This window comes from Baudoinia panamericana, assembly GCF_000338955.1.
Source record: "Baudoinia panamericana UAMH 10762 unplaced genomic scaffold BAUCOscaffold_13, whole genome shotgun sequence".
In the NCBI taxonomy this organism is placed as follows: Eukaryota; Fungi; Ascomycota; class Dothideomycetes; order Mycosphaerellales; family Teratosphaeriaceae; genus Baudoinia; species Baudoinia panamericana.
Window position 1 is genome coordinate 579805 of NW_006911269.1, and position 23464 is coordinate 603268.

At 55.3% G+C, this 23464-nt stretch overlaps 11 protein-coding genes across 11 annotated transcripts; 6 read left to right on the plus strand and 5 right to left on the minus strand.

Annotated features, from left to right (window-relative positions):
* Positions 1-2: 2 nt before the first annotated feature.
* Positions 3-661, plus strand: BAUCODRAFT_126288 (uncharacterized protein; the record flags this gene model as incomplete). The annotated part of the gene is made up of 4 exons (XM_007682512.1): positions 3-17; positions 97-306; positions 370-489; positions 545-661. 4 exons carry the CDS (start codon positions 3-5, stop codon positions 659-661), a joined length of 462 nt encoding a protein of 153 aa, XP_007680702.1.
* Positions 662-745: 84 nt separating this feature from the next.
* On the plus strand, positions 746-1835 carry BAUCODRAFT_38335 (uncharacterized protein). Its single transcript, XM_007682192.1, has one exon. It carries the CDS (start codon positions 882-884, stop codon positions 1482-1484), a length of 603 nt encoding a protein of 200 aa, XP_007680382.1. The 5' UTR covers positions 746-881; the 3' UTR covers positions 1485-1835.
* Positions 1836-4106: 2271 nt separating this feature from the next.
* On the minus strand, positions 4107-4643 carry BAUCODRAFT_284620 (uncharacterized protein). Its single transcript, XM_007682513.1, has one exon. It carries the CDS (start codon positions 4482-4484, stop codon positions 4143-4145), a length of 342 nt encoding a protein of 113 aa, XP_007680703.1. The 5' UTR covers positions 4485-4643; the 3' UTR covers positions 4107-4142.
* Positions 4644-4835: 192 nt separating this feature from the next.
* On the minus strand, positions 4836-5804 carry BAUCODRAFT_151715 (uncharacterized protein; the record flags this gene model as incomplete). Its single annotated transcript, XM_007682514.1, has 3 exons — positions 4836-4876; positions 4929-5483; positions 5540-5804. 3 exons carry the CDS (start codon positions 5802-5804, stop codon positions 4836-4838), a joined length of 861 nt encoding a protein of 286 aa, XP_007680704.1.
* A 564-nt stretch (positions 5805-6368) lies between these two features.
* On the minus strand, positions 6369-7052 carry BAUCODRAFT_78224 (uncharacterized protein; the record flags this gene model as incomplete). The annotated part of the gene is made up of 3 exons (XM_007682311.1): positions 6369-6534; positions 6663-6760; positions 6816-7052. The coding sequence occupies 3 exons, from the start codon at positions 7050-7052 to the stop codon at positions 6369-6371; spliced, it is 501 nt and encodes a 166-aa protein (XP_007680501.1).
* A 2194-nt stretch (positions 7053-9246) lies between these two features.
* BAUCODRAFT_284671 (uncharacterized protein) lies at positions 9247-11103 on the plus strand. The gene is made up of 3 exons (XM_007682515.1): positions 9247-9803; positions 9860-10684; positions 10745-11103. Exons 1-3 carry the CDS (start codon positions 9509-9511, stop codon positions 10939-10941), a joined length of 1317 nt encoding a protein of 438 aa, XP_007680705.1. The 5' UTR covers positions 9247-9508; the 3' UTR covers positions 10942-11103.
* A 736-nt stretch (positions 11104-11839) lies between these two features.
* Positions 11840-14041, minus strand: BAUCODRAFT_38342 (uncharacterized protein). Its single transcript, XM_007682193.1, has 5 exons — positions 13660-14041; positions 13556-13600; positions 13100-13496; positions 12583-13049; positions 11840-12528 (listed from the first exon to the last, which is right to left on the minus strand). The coding sequence occupies exons 1-5, from the start codon at positions 13788-13790 to the stop codon at positions 11940-11942; spliced, it is 1629 nt and encodes a 542-aa protein (XP_007680383.1). The 5' UTR covers positions 13791-14041; the 3' UTR covers positions 11840-11939.
* Positions 14042-15709: 1668 nt separating this feature from the next.
* BAUCODRAFT_126295 (uncharacterized protein) lies at positions 15710-16310 on the plus strand (the record flags this gene model as incomplete). Its single annotated transcript, XM_007682516.1, has 3 exons — positions 15710-15772; positions 15856-15962; positions 16013-16310. 3 exons carry the CDS (start codon positions 15710-15712, stop codon positions 16308-16310), a joined length of 468 nt encoding a protein of 155 aa, XP_007680706.1.
* A 354-nt stretch (positions 16311-16664) lies between these two features.
* On the plus strand, positions 16665-17219 carry BAUCODRAFT_151720 (uncharacterized protein; the record flags this gene model as incomplete). The annotated part of the gene is made up of 1 exon (XM_007682517.1): positions 16665-17219. One exon carries the CDS (start codon positions 16665-16667, stop codon positions 17217-17219), a length of 555 nt encoding a protein of 184 aa, XP_007680707.1.
* A 116-nt stretch (positions 17220-17335) lies between these two features.
* On the minus strand, positions 17336-18935 carry BAUCODRAFT_78652 (uncharacterized protein; the record flags this gene model as incomplete). Its single annotated transcript, XM_007682348.1, has 2 exons — positions 17336-18054; positions 18107-18935. The coding sequence occupies 2 exons, from the start codon at positions 18933-18935 to the stop codon at positions 17336-17338; spliced, it is 1548 nt and encodes a 515-aa protein (XP_007680538.1).
* A 258-nt stretch (positions 18936-19193) lies between these two features.
* On the plus strand, positions 19194-23030 carry BAUCODRAFT_151722 (uncharacterized protein; the record flags this gene model as incomplete). Its single annotated transcript, XM_007682518.1, has 2 exons — positions 19194-19461; positions 19624-23030. 2 exons carry the CDS (start codon positions 19194-19196, stop codon positions 23028-23030), a joined length of 3675 nt encoding a protein of 1224 aa, XP_007680708.1.
* Between the last annotated feature and the right edge of the window lie 434 nt (positions 23031-23464).

Here is a 23464-nt window from a genome sequence, read left to right on the forward strand (position 1 = left end):
AGATGGTTGATTCAGCGGTAAATTCTTCCACATGGAGGATGCAGGAGCGCATCTTAAGCAATACGGGCGTCGACACAGAAATTGACGCTCAGATAGTGTGCTCACGGAAACCGTTACTGCTGGGATCGCTCCGATTCGAACCAACAGCATTGCTCATACTCTTTAACTTCACCTTCTGGCTTGCTGATTCCGGCAACTGTAGTCCGTGCTTGTTCGATTACCATCTTTCACGCAACCGGGCAGTGCATTGGGCTTCGGGTGTTGACCTCGCTGCTGGCAGAGCGCACCCCAAGTGGTATTGGTGGCGTAAGTAAACCTTCCAACCCTCAGCGCCGGTGGAAAATCTTGGCGTCACGTGCTAAGCTTCAGACTACCGCCAAGCACAACTTGCCTGGAATCGTCGCAATAGCATCAACAACACCTTTGGCAGCTTCAAACTTGGACGGCATCTTGTCATTCATATGGTGGGAAGCCTCATCTGGTTTTGAGGTAGGTGATCTATCGTGTTGGATTTGCATGGCGGATCTGCTAAGCTCAAGCGCAGCGTGAAGTGACGTTAAAGCAGCTCTGCCGATTACAGCCGGAACTTGTGATTCCCAAATCTCCGTGCGAACCAAGAACCCAGGCTTTCAGACCGGTGAGCTGCAGGGTACGAAGCTAGGCTGTTACACAAACACTTGAGGAAGCTGCGCTCTGGACGCTCTGCTGGAGACGGAGGCGAGGCGACAGAATCGGACCTCAAGGTCCACGGCATCAGCGACGAGAAAGTCAATACTGATAACAGGTAAGGCAAGATACGATTGTGTCCTACTCGTCACCCATGCTTCGTACTGCCACCGCGGTGTACGGGTTCCGCGTGAGCGCCGTTGCCATCTGCGACCATGCCGGAGCCCATCACTCTGGCAACGACGTTCCTTCCTGATCTGAGTGAACTTTTCTCGCTGCAGGACCCTGCAATATCAATCGAAAGCTCCACCAGACCGGTTTCTGCATCAACAGCTGCCTTGGTTAATCAGTCTGCTTCCAAATTAGCCCCCACTTCAACTCCGCCAGCTTCTCTTCTGAAGCTGCTGCTCGACTTTCCACCGTCACACACCACCTACCACCATCCTGCCATCCACCAACACCGCTTAGTCGGTGACGGCGGCTGGCCATTAGCTACTTCCAAGCGTTCAAGGTACGCTTCTAAACCATTAACAAAGTTCGGCGGTCACCATATCGGCGCCGCCGCTCATTTACAGCTCACTGACACTTATGCAGCTTCACAGACTTTCCACGGTTTCTTCGACAACTACATTCAGCAAGGTTTGAGCACGCTCGCACGAGCCGTATCGATTGCTACCGCAGTCCGTACACACAAAGGTAACACTTATTGCATTGCTTTGTTCCCACAGGTTTGTGCGGCAGGCAGCGGCAGCATCTTTTCAGCGGGCAAGCTGAGACGTGACAACCGTCCTTACCACCAAGCGTTCTTTGACGAGTGAGAACCATCATGGACGGTTCAGGCGGTTACGATTTTGCGAAGGTGGACAAAGGTCGCGATACGTCTCAGCACGGCGTTATTGGCGGCGAGCGTGAGGCGATGAAGGCCAACCGTGTCAATTCGGGAAAGCCTTCGGGCACGTAAGTCACTCTTGCGCTCTCCGTCCTTGCAGCTTACTGACTGATCGCAGTCTTTCTTCCCTTTTCGGGCTCGACGGCACTGCCATGGAGCGTGGCGACAGCGCGCGGGTTGTGTCCAGTATGTGGGCTGTTTACCCTCACTCCACGCTTGGCAAGCTAATCTTGGCAGGTACTACCGGGTCGGCTGCTTTGGGCGGCGAAGTCTTCCGCAAGCGCACCACCTCAAGTGCATCTTCTGTCCACGGTACTGCTGCCGACTTCCGCAAGGTCGTCACTATCAACAGTGACAGCGACAGCGGCGCCAAGGTACAGCGTCCGACTGCTGGCTTTTCGGCCTACCGCAACACTCACTACCGCGGCGTATCTGATCCAAGCGAGCAAACCAACAACAAGGTCATCAAAGCTCTGGCGGAGAGTGGTCAAGCCGACGGTGCTAAGCTAGACATCTTCAGCGCCGAAAATCTGCGCAGGGAGTTCGATAGACAGCACGAGCAGTTGAACAACCAGCTCAAGGCTATGCTGGACGAACGCTGCGCTGCTGAGCGGAAAGCAATCAGCGCTCAGCTCGGTATTGCCGAAACCCAAATAAACAAGCATCTCAGCAAGGCGCAGAAGATCGTGAATGCGAAGGTAAGCGTGACTGCCGCTAGCGAGGCGAAGACGCAGGTGAAAGCGGCGCTCGGCAACACTCACAAGTACATTGACGAATTCACCCATGGCATGGATACCAAGTTCGCCGCCGCGAAGAAGGAGTGCACCAAGAGCATCATGGCCACCAAGCAGGATCTCGCCACCACGACGCGAGCTACCGCTGCCACATTTGGGCGCATGGTGTCGAAGCACGACCTTACTGCCACCAACCAAAGCATCGCCTACGCCAAGCAGAGCATCGCCGATAACGAGCAGCGCATCGCCGACACCAAGTTGACAATGGCCACCAAGGAAGACGTTGCTGCCACTCAGCAAAGTACTCAGCATGAGCTTCTTCGTTTCGGTAGCATGATCCACACTCTTCAGCATGGGCTCCAGCAAGTCCAGCAAGGTGTTCAGCAAGTCCAGCAAGATGTTCAGCATGTCCAGCAAAGTCAGCAGCGGGATACGCAAACCATCTCCGATTTGCAAAGCCTTGTGGAAGCGATGGGCAAGGCCTACGTTGCTATGTACAATAAGCACGAGGCCTTGGAGCAGACGAGGAAGGAGCACTATGGCGACCTGCAAGCTCAGCTTACGAAGCAGCATCAAGACTTCGTCACCCTTATGGACAGGCAGGAAGCCAACGAGAACCGCACAATTCGCCGCGACGCCATTCTGAGCCACATTGAGCAACGCACTCGTCAGCTGGAGCTTGGTCTGGTCTATCCGACTACGCCTCTTGCCACTCAAGGGCAGCTCGCTGGCGCCTTCACTCACCCAGGGCATGCCGGCTACATGCCAATGCATGCTGCCACTGCTGCTGGCAATGGCTTGATGCTGCCATCCGCGCAGAGCGCTCCGAATCTCGCCACTGCCGGCGGCGCAAGCTTCACTCCGACTCCGACTCCACCGGGCGGCTTTACCATGGCCATCACGAACCCCAACCCAGCTGATGATGTCTTCGGTCCACCAAGCCGTCACGCTCCAGCTCAATTCGATCAGAAGGAGTACTCTGAGCTGCTCCACTCGGCCTTCGTCAAGATCGAGACTCTGATCCGTCGCTTTGCCAGTATTCCAATCTCCGGCAGGTCTAACGATCGCGACGTTCAGCGCCTTGTCAGGCTCTGCGGTGAGCACCTCGACAGCCGCGGCCAGGCAATCTACATGCTTGGCCATACCAACCTCCGTCTGCCGCTGCTCATCGGCGTCACCAATCGCAAGGTCGTTGACGAGATCTTCGAGCATGCCATTCTTAACTGTCACCCCATCTTCGCGCTTGCCAATCACTACCTAGATGTATGGCGTGCGGAGCAGAGACTGACTGCTAATCTCTTCTCGGCCAACGAGTACGGACCTCGCAGTACCGTCGCCATCGAGCGTGCTCGTCTGGCCAATATCATCACCGCCACGCCCGGCTTCCAGCAGTGGGTTAAGGATCAAGCAGAAGATCTGAGCCACCAGCTTCTTTCCGAGCTCTTGCCAGTCATTCCGCAATCAGAGCTTGCCAATGCTCAAAAGTTGATGCATAGCGCCGTGCTCGAGGCTCTCAAGATTGCCATCCGCATGCGCAAGGAGCCCAAGTACTTTGACACGATGTTCTACCGCTATGGCTGCCGCTGGGACCATAAGCTTATGGTCCAGCGCAACGAGGAGCTTGCTGGCCAGAAGTGCGATGAGGATCCGCCGATCTGGGTGGTTCGTGTCACCATGGCTCCGTCGGTCTTGCAGAAGGACTTTGCTGGCGGTAACTTTGTCCAAACGGACTTGCACAAGGCGGAGGTGATCGTGTGCGACCGCAAGACGCACCTGCGCTGAGTGCACAGTGCAATAACTAATCACTGCAGGAGGTTGCTCGTAGACTAGGGTAATGTCAGCAGAGCAAGATGTTACTGGCAGCGTAGGAGCGCAGAAGGTTGCTCGCAGCGCAGGATCCTGCTGGTAGAGTAAGATGTTGCCGGCAAAGAAGGGTGTTGCTGGCAAAGAAGGATGTTGCTGACAAAGAAGGCTTTTGCTGCACAGAAGGCTTCTGCTGGTATAGAAGGATGGTGCGGGCACAGCAACACCGCCTGCCTCCATAGCTTAGTCTGCGGTGCGTTGCGTTTTCGTTGCATTGCTTTCAGACGGGGAGAGTCCGGCCGGCAGCGATGCGAGGCCACCATGTAAGATAGTAGAAGTCTAAGAAAATGGCTTTGCCACCAAACTCTCGTTTCAGACGTGCATCTTCCCATGACTAAATGCTCTCCGCTGCGCCATTAGATTGTGCAGGCTACCATACGTGATACCCAACACGGAGGAGAAGGCACCTTGCCGCGAAGGGAGACCTGGTCACTGTTCCTGATCTAGTGGGCACTTAGGCAGACAGTCTACATTATTGTGGAAAGACACAGAGTTTAGTGTTAACCGGATGTGCCCGGACGCTCATTCACGGCGAATGAAATCGGAGCTAGAGTTATCTTGGCACAAGGCACCCTTCTCTAATCGTACGTATCCACGACTGGAGAACCGTCAAAAGCCCGCTCGGTCGGTGGGCGACATGCGGATGACGTTACGATGCAGCCCTTAGAACCCTTCGACGGTATTCAAGGCGACCAGGGAGCGTAGAAATCCTCTCGCGGAGAGCCTACACTAAGGTTAAAACCCTCCATGTCACTGACTGACGGTCTGATGCTCACCATCCCGATTGCGAGGCTTGACCGCCGTGCTTCCATTGAAGCGCTCGGTAGCCCACTCCCGGACCCTCCAAAAGTCTCGACAGGTATGCTCCTGTGATGAGTTGATGTAATTCTGACCAAGTCCCGGAAACCATTGGGTCGGAATCGGCGTCAGGTCACTGCCACACATCGCGAGCTGCCGCAAATGATCGACACAGTGCGCCTTATGCATCACCCCATGCCGTGGGTCCTGCGGATAGACCTCGGGGTAGAGCGACATCCGCAACTGGTTCACGCAGTGAAGCGTGTGAAGAACATCAAGTCCGATTGCGTATCCGCCATGATGAACGTTCCAGTAGCGAGCAGCATTCGGGCCAAAAGCGGCATCAGCTTCTTCGTCCGAGAGTAGGAAGTATCGGTCTCCCACTAGCTCCATCCACGCTGCATCAACGTCAGGGGTTGCGCCGATGTATTTCATACTTGGCGAGTCCGGTGGGATGAAGCCAGAGCGGTCCTTGAAGTCCAGGCTGCCGGTAAATTGTTCTCGGAGGACCTGGATGTGTGGTCTCGCCTTATCTGCATGCTTGAATGTCAGTGGTCAATTGTCTTCTTTAAAACGTACATGCACGTACAAAGCTCCGTTTCGAAGCCATTATCGAAGGCGCCCAGGGATTGGTATGTGAGTCGCCTAGTCAGGACAGCAGTGACAATTGACGTGACGACCAATGTCATCGCCCACAGAGCGTAGAGCGTTACGGCACCGGCTCTCTTGGTGAGAACGATGGTAGGAGTGAATACTGCATCAAGTAAGGGCTCCTCTGCTTGTTCGTCTTTGCTCTCGGGCTCATAGCGCCCAACGGATCGCTGTCGCACATGCAATCCTGGTGGATGGAGCATGGTTTACAAGCCAACAAAGTCCGACAATAAGGCTGTAACCGACGTAAATCGGTTGCTGCTGAGGGCAAGCGGTGATGGCAGCCATTGTCGGCTGATGCATCGCTGCGATGGGGAGCGCTTCACGAATCAGATCGACCATCGTCGCACGAGTGGTTTTCCATGCTGCTGTGTGTCGAGACAAAAAGCCGATTGGCTCCTTGGCGACAATCTGCGGCGCACCCCTGTACACTTGATAGCATCTTGATATATCTGATTATCGTCCCCACATCCGGATAACAAACAGAACATGAAAGCCACAGCTCGGGTGGGTGCATCGCCTACCGCTGTGAGTTGCTATCGTACTCAAGAATGCGACCAGCTCTTGAAGGCGGGTGTCTAGTACCGCGTGTATTTTTCAACGTCTTGATGTACGTATGCTGTGCGGCTTTACATAATTTCGTTGTAGGCATCTAGGGTAAGTGACACTCTCAGCGGTTAATGGCTCGGAATCATTAACATCCAGGCACATTGGCTCAGGCCTCTGTAGGTTCCACACTTGCCCTAGAAGCCGCAGCCACATTCGAATCATGACTTGCGCTTCGCCACGGACGCGTACACCGGCGCATGCAGGATCTTGCCAGTGCGCTGTTGGCAGCTTGCGAACCCACCAAGAGCCGAACACGCGCAGCTCGATTCATTGACCACAGCCTTGCCGAAGTTTATGATCATATCGTAGGGATACACACCCACCCTACGCAAGTATCAGCACCGTTTCATCACAACAGCAGTCTCTATGAGCCGCTACGTTCATCATATTATGATGTACACCTGCTCCGCAGCTGCGAAGCTCGCGCCACAACGAACTGGGTGTCAACGTACTTTGGATCTCTGAAGAGGTGCTCGACGCCTAGCTGGAAGTCGCTAATGTCGACAAAACTCTGCATATTCCACGCGAGGGTGCTGTTCCCGCATTGTTGCTAGAGTTCCGTTAGCCGATCGTCCTGATTCGAGAAGAGATCCGCGACGACTCACGTAGGTGCCCTGCGGATAGTTGCTGATGTTGGTTGTCCACCTGCCAGTACACGTCTGCGTGGCGTTCGCCAGAGGGTTCGGGTCATGGACGGTGAAGCTGATGGTGGTGTTGCCGCCATGAAGCTGAAGAATGCGCAATTGCGTGATCCCAAATGCCGGGATATTGACGAGCACCGCGGCACTGGAGACCCAGGATGCGCAGACTGACAGAAGTGCAAGATAGGTGGGCGCGAACATGGTGTTGTTATTGGGACGCTGCAATGCGGTGTATCTGGTACAGGAGCACCCTGCTTCAATCGTGATATTCCGCTCTTCGGGCAGTGTACAACAAACAGTTCCGAGCGTTAGCGATAGTCTTCCGTTGAGCGTGAATGGATGTGGGATTGAGCACCAAGGTGAGGAACGACACCTGCGAGTCACCAAACAGACGAGGAAGGAGCGGTTCACTGCAGCTCACAGCTTCCTTACCTACGGTTACACGATTCAACGTCTCGCAGAAGCGTTGCCGTTTCACCGTCGCTCAGCCGGTCTACTACACAAAACGGGCGCTCTGTATTCCACCATGTGCGCTGACGTTGTTGGTAGATATGTCAATAGACCGAGGAGTCCCGAGGCAGTGTTGTGCGCATGTCAGCAGCTCGGCAATGAACGCAAGTTCCGTCTCCATATTGCTCTGAGACATCTACTTCGAATGCCAAACTCCTTGGCTTCGGAATGCATGCAGTCGCATGTAAATGACCAAGAGGGTCCACCCGTGCACCATCAGTGCATGCCTAGGCGGCAAACTGGGGCCCACAATGGTGTCTGTTCCCCGAGACAGCCATGCGAGAGCCTCGTAGACGACCACTTGTATAGCGGGAGGCAGGAGACGGTGTGCTGCAACGTCGTGAGAACGGACCCGAACAGCAACCGATTCGAAAGGTTTTTGTGCGACCGTTCGACAGAGCGGAGCATTTGACGCAGGGAGCTCTAACTTTAGGTCTATTCAAACGTGGAGAACCCGATTGCGGTCTGAGCTCTCATCTAAGCCGTCGTTGTAGAGGCAAGGCCTTATAGGTGGGGTGAGCGTGCTAGCAGCCTTGAGCATTGCGCGCATAGGGTGTAGTTACGCTTCGTAGGGCTGCGAAGACGCCTATCGATGCGGGAGCTTGATAGGTGCTTACGAGCACGCTGCGCAAGCCATTGCTCACGGCAGCGGAGGACAGCTCGAGCTGATCTTGCTCGCTTGGCAGACTAATGAGAAGGGATTGTGGCGGCGCAGCACTAAGGGCAGCCCGCTGGCGTTGATGGCTTGGAAGCTTGGGGACGGAGGCGGGAGGGTTTTCGATCCTCTGTCTTGCATGCTCCCTACTAGTATTCCGTCACAAGCGCGTAGCAAGCCGGGGTGAAGCGTGCAGCGCAGGCACCATCAAGCACACCATCGCCAACGCTCCCACAATCTTGCCAGAGGCTAGATGCTCTAGCTGTGTCCCCGAAATAGGGCCCTTACACCGTCTGAGACAACCTACTTGCGCTTGGGTGGGCCGTTGGAGATAGAAGCGCACTCCCATGCCGCGGTTTTCCCTCAAGAACGGGAGGACAAAGTCAAGTCACAATACTAGCTGGTTCCCCGAGTCGCAGCACCCAGGTAAGTTCTGTCTCAGACAATGCACGCCGTGGCGGGGAGCCGCACGTGGAATTCGCACAGTAATCACTTGTCTTCCTGTTCGCTGACCATGCCATTGACCTTCCGCTGAGCCCGCATCCGCCGCCTCCTCCCGCCCCGTCCCCGACTCCACGACCGCAGACGAACCTGAGCCGCAGTACGAGTGTGAGTGAGCGCTTTAGCTCGGGCTACGCTGGTGGTATGTTGGATGTTACAGTCACGCGACTGCGCCCAGAGTGCTAAGAGTCTGCTTCAGACCGGCGCTCGATTGCAGTCATACCCACTGGCGACCAGGCTTTCAACTTCGACGCATCTGACGACTTTGGACAGCCGTCCCCAACACTCGGTGGAGGCTTGGGCAGGTCGCAAACTGTGCTTCGTAGGGAAGGCGGACGCTCGCAGAGAAATAACTTTGAACCCTACGACAACTCTGCTTTACCGTCGCCCGTCTGGTCACCGGACCTCTCGCAACTACCACCGCCTGGCGAACAGCCTGAGGCCTTCGACGAAGACGCGCTCATGAGTGGAGGCCAGCACATCAGCGCTGGCAAGGTCTCGTCCGACTCCGGCCCCGGTACTTCCGCCCTGGATCGCTGGTCGCAGCGACGACTGCAGCGTCTCAACACTGAGCAAGGCTTCCGTGAACAGCGGCAAGGTGGTCAGAGTGTGACGAGCCCACCGCCGGGCGGCGATCAGGGCGGCTATAGTTCTGTCAGTGCTGCTTACCCCGGTCAGGAAGCACAGCCACAATTGGGCCTGCACCAACAAACTCAGCCGCATCCTTCGCAGCAAGCCGCATATTCAAGCGCGCGAGGGGCACAGGCGTCGCACCCAAATGCAGGTCTTGCTATACAGACACAACCAGTCAGCGCTTTTCACATTCGTTACATCCTTTTGACTTTACACTGACGTCGTCCCACAGGTAGCTTATTCCCAACCACAATACTCTCCACCCGACTCCGGCCCGCAATCCTCTGGCCAGGACAGCTCGAGGCCAACTTTGAGCTCCAATCGCAGCTTCTCGCAGCCTGGTGCTGACGACACGTCAATGTCCTCGTCTAACAATGGCAGCTTACCAGCGCCACGGCCCGTAAAGACCGGTGCGAGCAATAGGCAGAGCGTGCACAACGGACTTGGGGCGCGCGACGGATCAAGTCAGCAACAAGGCGTGCCGGCATTCAATGCATCGGTGGTACCTTCCGCTGGCCAAGGGCAGGGATACAAGAACGGCGCAAGTCAGCAACAGGGTGACGTCGGCAGAGTGACACCACAACCTGCTCAGCTCGGTGAAGATATGACCGAGGAGGACATCAACCAGTTGATAAAAGATCACAAAGAGCTTCGTATGTTGCTGTCTTGCTACTACTCAATGACACACCATGCTAACGGCATGGGACAGGCGAAAAGTACACCAAAGTGAAGAAGTACTACTTCGAGAAAGAAGACCAAGTGAAGCAACTACAGAACAGTCTCGCACATCAACGATTGTCACAGTCAAGAACATCGCTTGACGACAGCGAATATACTACCCGCTTCAACCGGCTCGACGGCCTCACTGCGCAATTAGCATTCAGCATCAGGAAAAGCTGGAGGTCTGTGCCCGAATGGCTATTCAAGTCAGTCAATCGCGATGCTGTCGCAACAGGGAAACAGGAGATGACGGCGGTCGGACGTGCGTTTATCTCCCGATGGCTTGTGGAAGAGGCTTTCGACAAATACTTCCACCCTGATCTTGAGCCCACGCTATCAGCCCAGCTCAAGGCGATCCAACACAACATTCGGAAGTTCGCGCCTACGGCACAGAGCGTGGAAGAAGAAGAATTCCTGACATCGAAGGTTGTGAATTGGCGACTAGCAACCTTGGAAGGCCTACAAGACGCGTTGCGATCGCCGCAGTGTCCCACGAACCGGGCGCAGCTCACGGACTTGATGAAAGGCGAGCTGATTTCAGCACTAGCCGTGCACCTGCAGGACCCACCCCCTTCTGACTTGGAGGGCGGTGTACACATGATTATCGAGCTTGTCGTTAGCATTGCGATTCACCTCCCACTGGAGAGTCGAGATGTTGTGATCGAGTACTTCAAGCCGAACTACAGCATTATGAACGAGCAGATGAAGATGGAATCTGGCATTCCGCCGCTCAACGTGTCAATACACGACGAACAGACGGAGCGTGCTTCTTTGAAGAGCGCAGGCAGCGACATCACAGACATGACGGAAAACAGTACGTCCCTGGGTGGTGGCGAGCATCCGAAGAAGCGAAGCATGCTTAGCGCCCTGACAGGAACGGGCAAGACGAAGAGCACGGCTGCACAAGGCAAGCATGCTGGTGCGGGTGGTAGCTCCAGCAGCCTCAACCGGCCAGAGAGCTCACACGGCATGAAGGACGATGTGCCGCCAAGGGTCAGGATGGCCGCGGGCATCGGCGTCTCCATCAGAGGCCGATCGGTGTTGGTCAAGGCGCCAGTTTTCAGCACGTGAGATGCCTGGGTGAGCACAGATTATGGCCTTCTCTGTACAGCACCGACGACGGCAACTGGGTGGTGACGATGGCATGCGATCAATGTCACGCTTCATTTGCACTTTGCATTCCCATTCTGCTACGGCATGCTACGACCTCGATGGAGGCGTACACTTTGCGGATACCCCAGGTTGGAGTCTACAATGCTAGAAAAAGCGTATATATAGTATCGCCGTATAGACAGCATATGGACCGAACTTACTTGCAGTTACTGGTGAGACCTACTCCGCACCCTCCAGCGGACACAGCTGAACCTTTCGACTACTCCCGCAACCAGACGGTCTATGCTCCTCGATGCCAGCGTGTGGGCACGAGGCTGCTCCACGGTACCTCACAGGCACAATCCGCCGCCTTGCAACGATCCGATGGCGAGTCTGTCGGTCCTGATGCTCTATTGTGCCTCGCCCAGGGCAAAGAGGTACAGCTTCCGTTCGCCATAACCTGTCTTCCAGCTACCTTTTGCAGACATCACGTTCTGCCGCACGTCCCACGATTTGGGAAACGCGATGTATTCGCTCGCTTCCGCGTCAACCGTCTCTCGCTAGATGGCCTGTCTTGCTTACGAGGTAGATCGCGATGGTATGATCACAACATTTGTGAACCCAGAGCCGAAGGCTATCGAGAAGGCATCATCGGCCTTCCAAGCGCCTATAGCCTTCATGTAATGGTGGGAATGTCCCGACATCCATTTGAGCTTATCTCTGTGAAGCATTCGTATGTCAGCCCACACTTGCTTCGCCGTGCATCATACTAGAGAGCTCCTGGAACACATCACATCCATCTGATCGTCGACGCGGTAGTCAACGGGAGAGAAGGCGCTTCGAGAGTCGTCTCGCGACGGGACACGTGAGATAAGGTGAAAATACAGCGTTTGTTCATGTGCTATGTCAAGCTGAAGAGAACTGTATGAAGCGCGCAGCGATCAATTCATAATACGCGACGAAGTTTAGCATCTTGCTCAGAATGCCTCCATGCGGTGAAGGCTGGAATTTCTCGTCCACCGTCTCAGGTTCTTGCCGAAGAAGTAAAGCGGGATGGTCAAGACCACCGGCAACATCGACACAGCAAACTGCGTCATGTACACGGCGACCCAGCCATCCATGGCCATGACATTGAAGACCCAGTAGGACAGGCAGAAACCGAGGACATTCTTTAGCACGGTGGCAACAACCATGATCTCGCCAGAGATGGGCTTGTAGCAGTCCACGGCGTAAGCAATGGCAATGGTCGGAATTGAGGTGACGGCCAAGCCAGAGAAACCGAAGCCGGCGACCACAATGGCGGACCACGACCAGAGCTTGGTGTAGCCGACTGCGCCGACAACGTGGCTAATGATGAAGAAGCAGACGTACGGGATTAGGGCGGGAAGACGCATTTCCGCCTCACGCACGCCATTGTTCTTGATCGTAGCGCGGCGAGCCCACCAATCGGAGAGAGGACCAGCAGTGAGCACACCGAATATGCCACCAACGAAGAAGGCGAAGTTTGTATAACCGACTTGTCCAGGGTTGAAGCCGTAGGCAGGAGAGCCGAAAAGACCAGACTCACTATAGATTGCTGTCAGTAGACTGCTCAGGAATAGGACGCTGCGCATCGCTTACGTAAGATTAAAGATCAAGAGCAGATCTGCCGGACCGGCAAGCATCAAAGCAGCCCAGAAGACAATAGGGTTGACAAAGACGACGAAAGGCGTCGTAATGTCGCGAACGATGAATGATGCCCAGTTGCTATCCGGTTTCTGGATTGGCGACCACTGCAGCTTGCTGGGCTTGCCCTTTCCTACAAGCTGACCACCTTGGGCAGCTTCGCTATTGGCTTCGGAGTCAACATGCTTCTCCTCGATCTCGCCGTTGTCCTTCGTGGCGGTCGTGGTAACACCGGAGTGGTTGGCAGACTGGCGGCGCCAGCGGGTTTCGGGGAAGGCCACTACGAGGAGGATCGTAACGAACCCAGCAAGTGCGACAGACAGCCAGAAAAAGCTGCGCCAGCCATGAAGTGCCGCGATGTTACCAGCCATTATTGGGCCAAGAAAAGCTCCCGAGAAGTACATGGTGAAGTAGATGCCCACCTGCTTTGCGTCAGCTTATGCATGAACATTGTTGGTGGATGGGGGCTTACCCAGAGGCCACGTTCGTGCAGGAAAAACATGTCCGCGATGACCTGAACCATGATCGTCTCGCTAGTGGCGGCAGCGATGCCGTTGAGAGCACGAGCAGCGAGCAAGCTGTGGTGGCTAGTTGCCAGAGCTTGCCAGATGTTCGTGAGTACGACCAGAATACCGAAGAAAATGGAGGTCGGACGGCGGCCGAAGATATTGCTCAACGGGACAATGAAGATGTTCGCGAAGCCAAGTGTGATCACATTCAAACCAGTCAGAAGTGACAATTGCTGCTGGTTGAGGTGGAACTCCATGCCCAGGAATGGGAACATGGGAGCGAGGGATAGCGCCGAGCAAACGAGGACCCACACATAGAGCAGCTGGGAGATAGCGGTTGTAAGCTTCCAGAGAAGAGACCTGTTCATTGTACGTTAGTCTCCGGCTCCTGTCGAAGCGTAGGACACGATTTGACCTACCAGTTGAGCGGGTCGTTGGGGTTGTTCGTCGGATGAGGGACCAGGCTGCCGAAGTTGTTAGACGCCGTTTCGATCAATGGCATAGGCCCTTCGATGGTACGAACACTGAGCCCTTCTCTGAGCCGCCGGCATGCGCAAAGTGCACATCACCAACATCTGTCATCACCTCGGTACCTGGGATGATCTCGACATTGAGCTCGGCCGCAGCCCGCCGGTCGAGAGCTTCGCTTGCCATTTTAACTAGTCGTGAATGTATGCACCGAAAGTTGCAGGTAAGTCGGCTAAACAAGGTGACTGGCCTGCGATTCTTATATGCGCAATCCCGCTGAGCGAGCTCGTGTCACAGTAAGTCAAGGTTCAGATGCGCAGCTAAGGGGTGGCACGCTTGTGGGGATGTCGGTACGAGACAAGACAGACGGCGAAGGGAGGTAAGGAGAGCCAACAGTACTTATCCCATCTCTGGTCGGACCAGATCACTCGTCCGCCTCCAGACCAGCCACGATACACCCTCTGAAACGCAGTCGTACCGTTGAGTCAAAGTCTGTCGATGTGCCACAAATGGACGTGCCCCTGATAGTCGGGTAGTGAAGTCGCGAACGATAGGTTCGCTTGTCATCGGAACATTAGTCGTGGCGTGAGATCAGCCTTACATCGGACTAGTCTAGCAAACGCTCAGCTATCCATCCGCACAACCTGCCGAATCCACGCTAAACTTAGAAGCTATCAATATTGGAATCCTGGCTTGATGATTGTGGTCGAGCCGTCAAGGGTGCTAGAGCCCGGAATTGACTGGCGAACGTGCATAATAAGGGTAGTGTTGACGCGCATATCGCTGACAAGTTCCCAGACTCTCGAATATAGAAGTCTAGCATTGCACACTAACAAACAACTGCGCGAGTGCTTCAGACGGATGGGTTGTAGTGTGTACAGATTCGGCGCACAAGATGTGATCCTTCTCGCCTTCAGGCATCCAAGATTTGGGGAAGCATTTTTGTGGTCGATAGAAGCACGGACGAGATCTGCGGGTCTCCACTCTAAAACCCGTCCCCAGAATCTGAACCCCTGGCGCCTCCTTCTCCTTTCGCCGCATGGCATTGCGATTGGGATCACGCATGGCGGAGTACCCACGAACAGGCGGACACTTTCGATGGATGACTCTCCCCACTCCAGCGAAGAGATGCATCCGTACTGCGAGTTTGTACGCATACAATTCGATACCACCCAATCATACGCATTGCACTTGTAGATGACCCTGGGCTGCATGGCGCCGGAGGCTGTTACGTGAAAAAGCTCGATGCATGCAGGGGCCGAAGTTGTAAGACGGTGTTGGGGCGCCCGTGCAGAGACGATATGCCCTACTTGCTGAGTGAGCACTCTCGCTTGTCATGATCAAGCATCGCCTATACGCTTCCGTGGCTCCATCTACCGTGTCCTAACTCACGCACGGAGTTCCCTGTAAATGACCAGTCGACTGCCACGGCAGCAAATCAGGCTTCCTCCGTACCTTGGAGATAAGCTGCCAACACCTTCATTAATCTCAAGCCGATGCTGTGTAGGCGAGCAAGCTTGGATAGCCGTAGCACTCTCTGACTATAATGCGCTTTTGGGAACGAGATGAGGCGCAGTCTCTGGTTTATCTTTTATTGTCTCAACACGAAGAACTTGCTTCGTTTCGGACGGCCAATCCGCACAGTCGCTCGCATCAAGTCGATCAGCGAGATCAATTGCCTGCACGTGCCTAGCACATCGGCTAAGGTTGCGACTCGCTAGTTTGATTGTTGTTCAACGAGTAGATTGTCATCCAGACTGAGCTGTGAACCACATGCTATAGGAAGCACGTTTAGTCGATACGCTGATACGATACTTGGCTGGACAGCCGGCATTGTGACCGCGCTGACTCTATGGCAGCAACGCTTGAGTATGATCGGCAACTGAGTGCATCAATCTTGTGAAAACACATGCAGATGTCACAGATCATCTCAAAGCTGGAATGGATGCTGCCTCCTGTTTTCGAGCCTTCGTTGCCTAAGGCTTCCTATTCTTTGCCAAGCCCACTAGCGAAAATGCAGCCGAACTTCAAAGCGGAGCGACGACGACACACGAGCAGCTTCTGCATCGACAGCGACATTGTCAACACTTCTCACCATCGCCAACATGTCGCTCGTCTCCGGCGAGAAGTCGAACTTCCAATACATCTTGCGTCTGCTCAACACCAACGTACGTGGCGCCCGCAACGCCCGCGCTGAGAGGCGCAATTCCGATCGCAGGCACAGGATATGGACTGACAGTGACGATCACAGGTCGATGGCAAGCAGAAAGTGATGTATGCCTTGACCAAGATCAAGGGTGTCGGACGCCGCTACAGCAACTTGGTGTGCAAGAAGGCCGATGTGGACCTCAACAAGCGGTACGCCACCATTTACCATTCCATCATCAATGCCTACTAACGCATCATAGCGCTGGCGAACTCACTTCCGAAGAGCTTGAGCGCATTGTCACCATTATCCAAAACCCAACCCAGTACAAGATCCCGACCTGGTTCCTCAATCGTCAGCGTGACATTGTGGACGGCAAGGACTACCAAATCCTGGCCAACGGTGTGGACAGCAAGCTCCGTGATGATTTGGAGCGGTTGAAGAAGATCCGGGCGCACAGGGGTCTGAGGCACTACTGGGGTCTGCGTGTGAGAGGTCAGCACAGCAAGACGACCGGTCGTAGGGGTAGGACTGTGGGTGTTAGCAAGAAGAAGGGTTAGTGGTTGCGCAATGGGCAGGGTGTTGATGAAGGAGATGTTTCAGCTTGCGCCGGAGGCAATGCTGGCTACATTGAGCACAGCATCGCACAAATGGCGTTGGGAGGAGACCCGGCGATCTCGGTCACAGGATTGCTGTGCTACTACATTCGCGCCTAAAGCTACCTTTATATGCTGAGTCAGTGCTATCAGATGGTCAAGCCTTCCCTTGCATCCTCAACTATGCTTGTTGTCATGTGCCGAATGTTCACTAGCGCGTCATGCGCACATATCGACTTGAATATATCTCTTGCAGACCCAACATCAGCTAACAGCGCCCTTCAATCAATTAATACATCGCACAAGAAGCAGCGCACGATGGCACTTTCCAAGACGCATCTGAACCTGCTGCTCCACATGCTCGAGCAACTCGACGGCCTCGAACTACGCCTCACCGTCAGCGCAAGTCCCACAACCACTCTGCTTGCTTCACACGGCACCTTCACTCGTGGTCATACCGGCGCCGCGGACGACTTAGAAAAGGCGATCGACCTACTTCATACAGCCTCAGCAGCACGGCATACAGCTTGCAAAACGACCATTGGTCGCAACGAAGCGCACCAACTGGCTCTCGAAGCACGAGATCAGCGGCGAGTAGCAAAGGAAGCGCTCGAAGTTTTCAAGCATGCACGCATCGATCTGATGAAGATGAGAAGCGGGCTTGGGTGCTTGAAGCTAGATGTCCGTGATATTGGCGGCTTTGAGCTGGGCGAATTGGTGGGGGGGAAGAACGAGAGGGCGCGGCAACGGCAGCAGCAGCATTATGATCAACATGCAGTTCATCAAGTGCTGAGAAGGGCTTCATCGGCACCACTTTTGGGATGTCCAGCGGCCAAGCAACTGACGAATACTCGAGAGCGTGTGCTTGGCTGAAACAACCCTAGGTTTATGGCGAGTGGTGCTTGAGCGGTTCTTCCAACTGTGCGAAGCTTACTGTACTCACCCCCAAATCTATTGGCCCGATGCTGAAGGTCTTCTACTGCCAGTAATCATTTTTCCCAACCAGTAGTCCCTTCTTGTTGCTTGCCGCGGTATTCATCGGCTTCGTACCTCTTGCCTCTGAATGCCCACACGCCCCAATTGCCACAACTGACATCACCCGGATCCAGATCATTCAGATCCCATCTCAAACTCCTAAAGCGGTTCTCGCCTGGTCGCATTAGCAGATCAGCCTCACCCCTTGCCTGCTCCTTCACCCAAGCGATGTCTCGCTGCATGTCAAACTCTGTGTACCCTGTGCAAATGATAGGCACCTTCGTCTCTAGCAATTGCGGTAGCGTCTCGGCCCACTCGTGCGAGCTGGCCGGATGTCCTAGCCCCGGGTGGAAGAGCATGAAGCAGTCGAAGTACGGGTCATAGGGGTAGAAGTGCTGAGCATTATGCAGCGTGTGGAAGTACTCCACATACGTGCTGATCTTCATTTGACCGCCAAGCCGATCTTCGACTATTGCGCCGAACGGATTGCTGGGCGTCCGTGGAGGAAGCGGGAACTCGTCGTCACGGTTTGACATTGACTCCGGACCGATAAAGATGAGGTGAAAGGTGGCGCGGGGGAAGAGGTGGGCAAGTTGGATCCATACCTCGCGAGGGAGACTGGACTCCGCACGGGCACCGAGTATGAAAAGGCGTACGGGAGGAGGGTTGGGGCGCAGACCTTTGATGTCGATACCGGCACCTGTCCGCGGTGGGTGTAGGGTGTAGCGGAGGGCTGGGAGGAGAAGTTAGTGACGTGAAACGGATGCGAAAGGTTGTGAGCCTACCACTGAGCGATCGCAGACCCTCTGGTAGTATGCGATCTTTAAGGCTGTACGGGCTAAGCTCATGGAGAACACTCGCGATCGTGGCAGGGTATGTCAACAACCGCGTCACCTGCCTCATAGGGCGCGCTTCGTTGACGGCGTTGAACTCTCTGCTGTACAGCATGGTGTCCCAATTTGTCATGTTGACTTGCGCTTCATCTATCTGCGGACCGGGGTACTCGAACTCGGGGAAGAAGCGGCCACTGAGCAGGTCATGATCATCTTCGTTGATCTGCCGAAGCGTATCGCAGATCTCCAGATGTGAGCTGTAGTCGTCGACAAAGTGCTCTTCCGAACATGAAACTGGAATGCCACAGTCAGGACACTCGTATGAGACATGCCGTGGCGGCATGGCGCCTGTCTTCCTCGCTTCCAGGTCATCCGGCGAGACGGGTGCTCGTGTCGGCTGATGGTCCGGATGAGGGCAGTACGCATTCTGCCGCATGAACGCCGCTCGTTTCCTTATCTCGGGCGCGGGAGAATGGGTGTAGGAGTGGAAGAGGTTGTTGGGTTGTAGGAGGATGCGGTTGGGTTGTCGTTGCGCAGCTGCATCTTTGTCGGATTGTCTACCGCGTACATCTTGGTAAGGCAGAGATGGTTCACTGACTCGAGCCGCCTCTACAGCAGGTGCTCGACTTGCGGCGGCTTGATGTATACTTCTGCGGCGGGAGGGACGCGTTGCTGATGACGACGTGAACGTCCGCCGACTGGCAGTCGACGCTGATTGCGAAGACCGTGCTAAGCTAACCGCTGCACGAAGACAACGGTGACAGACCGTGTTTGACGCCATCCCGTCACCTCTCTCCAATCAATATGTGCGACAGGATGTCTTGATGGCTTGGTGCATGCAGCTTGCCATCAATGATCCCACTCAAAGGAGATGTTTCCGCATGCTAGTATGACTCAGAAGGTTCCGCCACAGAGTCGGTCTTGACTCGTAATCATATGCACACATGCACTTTCACGCAGGACGCGAATCTTGATAGTCAACAATTTCCGCCAGTGTGATCCTGTCTAACAGCGCCTGGAGCGCATTGCTGCGGCCGACATGTCCAACACGCAACAGACGCAGGCGTTCTATTCGCTGACGCTGGAGCCACCCTCTGCGGTGACGGCCGCCGTCACTTGCAACGCCATACCCGGTCTGAAGACAGCCGATCAGCAGATTTTCGAGGCGCGCGGCCAGCGCATCTATCTGCACCGCATTGTCGAGAATGAAGATCGAACCGTCATCAAGCTGTCGACTGTGGTGGAGCAGGACGTTTTCGGCATCGTTCGTGGCGTCGCTGCATTCCGCATCCCAGGCACCCCCATAGGTATGTACTTGCCGCAGCTGCTTAGCGAACCGCCCATAGTGATGTGAGAGTTTGTGCAGCTTTTGCGCCGCCATAGTCTCGCCGTCTAGGAAACCGGTCGCTTACGTTCTATTCGGGCGCCTTTCCTTTGCTGTGGCGCAAGACGTTGACTTGGGGTGTTAGATCAACTCATAGTCTCTTCAGACTCCGGCAGGATAGCCTTGCTGAACTATGACTCGGCCAAGAATGCATTTAAGCGCGTGCATCTCGAGACCTTTGGTAAGTCTGGCATACGCCGCACGATTCCCGGTCAGTATCTCGCAAACGATCCGCGCGGGAGATGTTGCATGCTTGCAAGCGTGGAGAAGAACAAAGTGGTCTATATAGTCAACCGCAACGCCGAAGCCGAGGTCGTCATCTCGAGTCCGCATGAAGCGAACCAGTGGGCGAGCCTCTGTTTCGGCATCTGCGCGCTTGATACAGGCTGGGAGCATCCCATCTTCGCTGCGCTCGAGGTTGACTACAACGAAGCGGAGAGCGATCCCTCGGGCGCCATGTACGAGCAGCGGGAGAAGCAGCTGGTCTACTACACCGTGGATCTGGGTCTGAACCATGTGGTGAAAAGCTGGACGGATGCTGTCGACTACACCGCAAACATTATGTTCGGCGTTCCCGGCGGGCAAGACGGTCCATCGGGTGTGCTAGTGTGTTGCGAAGACAGGATCTACTACCGCCATGACAAGACCAGCCCGTTATGTATACCGATTCCGCGCCGGAAAGGTCCGACGGAGGATCCGAACAGAAAGCGCATCATCGTCTCCGGCTGCCTGCACCTGCAGAAATCACGGCACGAGTTCTTCTTTTTGTTGCAGACCGAGGATGGAGATGTCTTTAAATTCACGATGGAGATGGCGAAGGACGCCCAGGACCGGCCTACCATGGAGCCCGTCCGCTTGCACATGAAGTATTATGACACGTATCCACCCGCCAAGCAGATGTTGCTCATCCGGAAAGGATACATCTACGTCGCCGCGGAGAACGGTAACAGCAAGCTCTACCATGTCAATGACCTTGCCGAAGACCCGGAGGTCGAGCCGCACAACAACTTCACGTCGGATGGCGTCTCATCAGATCCAGCCGCCACATATGAGCCCACCTACTTCACACCCCGCGGTCTCACTTTCACTTCACTGGCTTACGATGTGCCGGGCCTCAACCCACTCATGCGAACCAAAGTCGACAACCTGACTGGCGAAGACGCACCACAGATCTACGCCATCCAGGGCACGGGTAACAGCAGCGTCCTCAAAACGATGCGCCACGGCCTTGAGATCAACGAGATCGTCAGCAGTCCTCTGGGTAACCTGCAGTATGACAATCTTTGGTCATTGAAGCACCGAGCGGTCGATGACTACCACTCTTACCTCCTGCTTAGCTCCGGCTACGGCGACAAGACTATCGTACTCTCCATAGGTGACGAGGTAGAGACGATGGAGAATTCGCCTTTTCTCACAAATCGTGCCACCATCACCGCCAATCAGATGGGCGATGCTACGCTTGTCCAAGTCCACGCCCGTGGTATTCTCTCCGTGCTTGAGAGCGGTGCGCTCAATGAGTGGCCTGCTCCCGCACACCGCACCATCGTTGCTGCTTCTTCGAATGACCGTCAGCTCTTACTCGGCTTGAGCTCGTCAGAGTTGGCCTTTTTCTTCATGGGCGACGATGGCGTGCTCAACCAGCTGGAAGAGATGCCGGAGATGAGCGGCAAGATCACAGCTCTATCGGTCGGCCAGACTCCACGCGGACAACAGCAAGCAAAGTATGCAGTCGTTGGCTGCGACGACTGCACCATCCGCGTCTACTCCATCGAGCTGGAGACAGCGCTCGAGCCGCGCTCTGTGCAGGCGCTGTCGGCTGTTCCGACATCCATCGAAGTGGTCGAGATGCTCGATCCGAGCTCGAACGTGCTCGTAAACTACGTGCACATCGGGCTTCAGTCAGGTCTGTATCTACGAGCAGTTATCGACGATGTTACTGGCGAGCTAGGCGAAGTGCGAACAAGGTTTCTGGGCGCGCGGCCAACGCGCATCTTCCCAGTCGAGATTGCGGAGGAGCAAGGAATCGTCGCCAGCTCGTCAAGACCCTGGCTCGGCTATAACAACAAGGGCACCTACACCCTGACACCGCTTGTCACGGGGCAGGTGGAGGCAGCACGACCATTCGTTACGGAGCACCTGCGCGGTTTCTGTGCAGTGCAAGGGCAGAGTCTGCTCATCTTCACACTACCAACCACCGACGGTAGACTCTCATCGTCGGAAGTCGGGCTAAAATATACACCGAGAGCCATGACGAGGCACCCGTACAGCCCGGTGTGGTACGTGGCGCAGTCCGACGGCAACACTCTTGCGCAAGGTACAAAAGACCAGCTACTGTCGGCGGACGGAGCGATGAACGGCGTGGACGAAGATGTGTCGAAGCAACTGGGCCTGTCACGCTCAGCCGGACATTGGGCTTCCTGCATCCAAGCGGTAGATCCAATCTTCGCAAAGGCTGCCACACACACGATCGAGTTTACGGACAACGAGGCAGCGCTTTGTTGCGCCGCCGTACCGTTCGAAAGCAAGAACTGGGAAGTCTATCTTGCGGTAGGAACTGGCCAGCATCTCCGCCCTGGCGTCTCTGCCAAAGGACAGGCGCCGAGGGGCTATGTGCACATCTACAAGCTGCTCGAGGATGGGCGGAATATGGAGCTAGTGCACAAGACGCCCTTCGACGCCCCCATCTACGCCGTACACGCATTCCAAGGCCGGCTCGCTCTTGGTGTCGGTGCGGATCTCTTCCTCTACGACGTCGGCCTGAAGTCACTGCTTCGCAAATCCCGCGGCACCGTAGTGGCGAACACCATCACCTCGATCGACAGCCGCGGCAACCGGCTCATCTGCGCCGACGTATCCGAATCCATAACCTACGTCGTCTTCAAGCCCAAGCACAACCGCATGATCGGTTTCGTGGACGATGTGATCCAACGCTGGACCACCACCGCGGCCATGATCGACTACGAAACCAGCGCGGGGGGCGACAAATTCGGCAATTTGTGGGTGGTGCGGTGTCCGGAGCAAGCGAGCAAAGAAAGCGACGAGGAAGGGCTCGGTGGTTACATTGTCAACGAGCGGAGTTATCTGGGCGGCGCACCGTATCGCCTCGAACTGCGGAGTCACTTCTTCACGCAAGACATTCCCATGTCCATCCAGCGCACGGCGCTCGTGGCCGGCGGGCAGGAAGTCCTATTCTGGTCCGGCTTGCAAGGTACGCTGGGCATGCTGGTACCCTTCGTTTCACGCGAGGACGTGGAGTTCTTCACGCAACTGGAGACGCTCATTCGAGCGGAGGAGCCGCCGTTGGCGGGGAGGGATCACTTGATGTATCGGAGTTATTACGTCCCCGTCAAGGGCGTGATCGATGGCGATCTGTGCGAGCGGTTCATGAAGTTGAGCTTTGACGGGAAGCAGAAGATTGCGGCGGAGGTGGAGCGGGAGGTCAAGGAGGTGGAGCGCAAGGTGCAGGAGATGCGGACGAGGGTCGCTTTTTGAAAAGAAGGTAATGTAAGAAGGTATGAAATGAGCGCATGATATGCTTCTGTACGGGGAAGATCTTGTTGGGTGGCGAACTTCTTCTCCTTGACACCCCGGTCCCAACTCAGCGCGCGGTGTGCCGAAGCGGACAAAAGCGAATGAAGTCGCTGCACTGTGCGGCAACTCCTCGCGTTCTACTTCGCTATGCCGTAGGTGATGTAAGAGGGGAATGGCGAACCTGTACATGTGGAGAGCAGCACTTCAAAAGACCTCGTGCCGCATACTCTCCGTCTGCCTGGTGAACGGATAGCGCATTGCCAAAGTACAGGCGTTGAGTTACGGGGAAACGGGCGGCGCTCGGAGCGAGGCCTTAATCGAACAGGATGCATATCATCGCTCGTCTATGCTACTTAGTCCCCGGCCGGAAAGAGACATCTACTGTACGGTTTGAT

Coding starts and splice junctions, on each gene's coding strand:
- BAUCODRAFT_38335 (XM_007682192.1), top strand. CDS start 882: ATGCCGGAGCCCATCACTCTGGCAACGACGTTCCTTCCTGATCTGAGT.
- BAUCODRAFT_284620 (XM_007682513.1), bottom strand. CDS start 4,484: ATGGGAAGATGCACGTCTGAAACGAGAGTTTGGTGGCAAAGCCATTTT.
- BAUCODRAFT_284671 (XM_007682515.1), top strand. CDS start 9,509: ATGTCCTCGTCTAACAATGGCAGCTTACCAGCGCCACGGCCCGTAAAG. Junction 9,804..9,859: donor AAAAGATCACAAAGAGCTTC/GTATGTTGCTGT, acceptor GGCATGGGACAG/GCGAAAAGTACACCAAAGTG. Junction 10,685..10,744: donor CACAGACATGACGGAAAACA/GTACGTCCCTGG, acceptor GCGCCCTGACAG/GAACGGGCAAGACGAAGAGC.
- BAUCODRAFT_38342 (XM_007682193.1), bottom strand. CDS start 13,790: ATGGCAAGCGAAGCTCTCGACCGGCGGGCTGCGGCCGAGCTCAATGTC. Junction 13,601..13,659: donor GGCTCAGAGAAGGGCTCAGT/GTTCGTACCATC, acceptor CAACTTCGGCAG/CCTGGTCCCTCATCCGACGA. Junction 13,497..13,555: donor CCCAACGACCCGCTCAACTG/GTAGGTCAAATC, acceptor TACAATGAACAG/GTCTCTTCTCTGGAAGCTTA.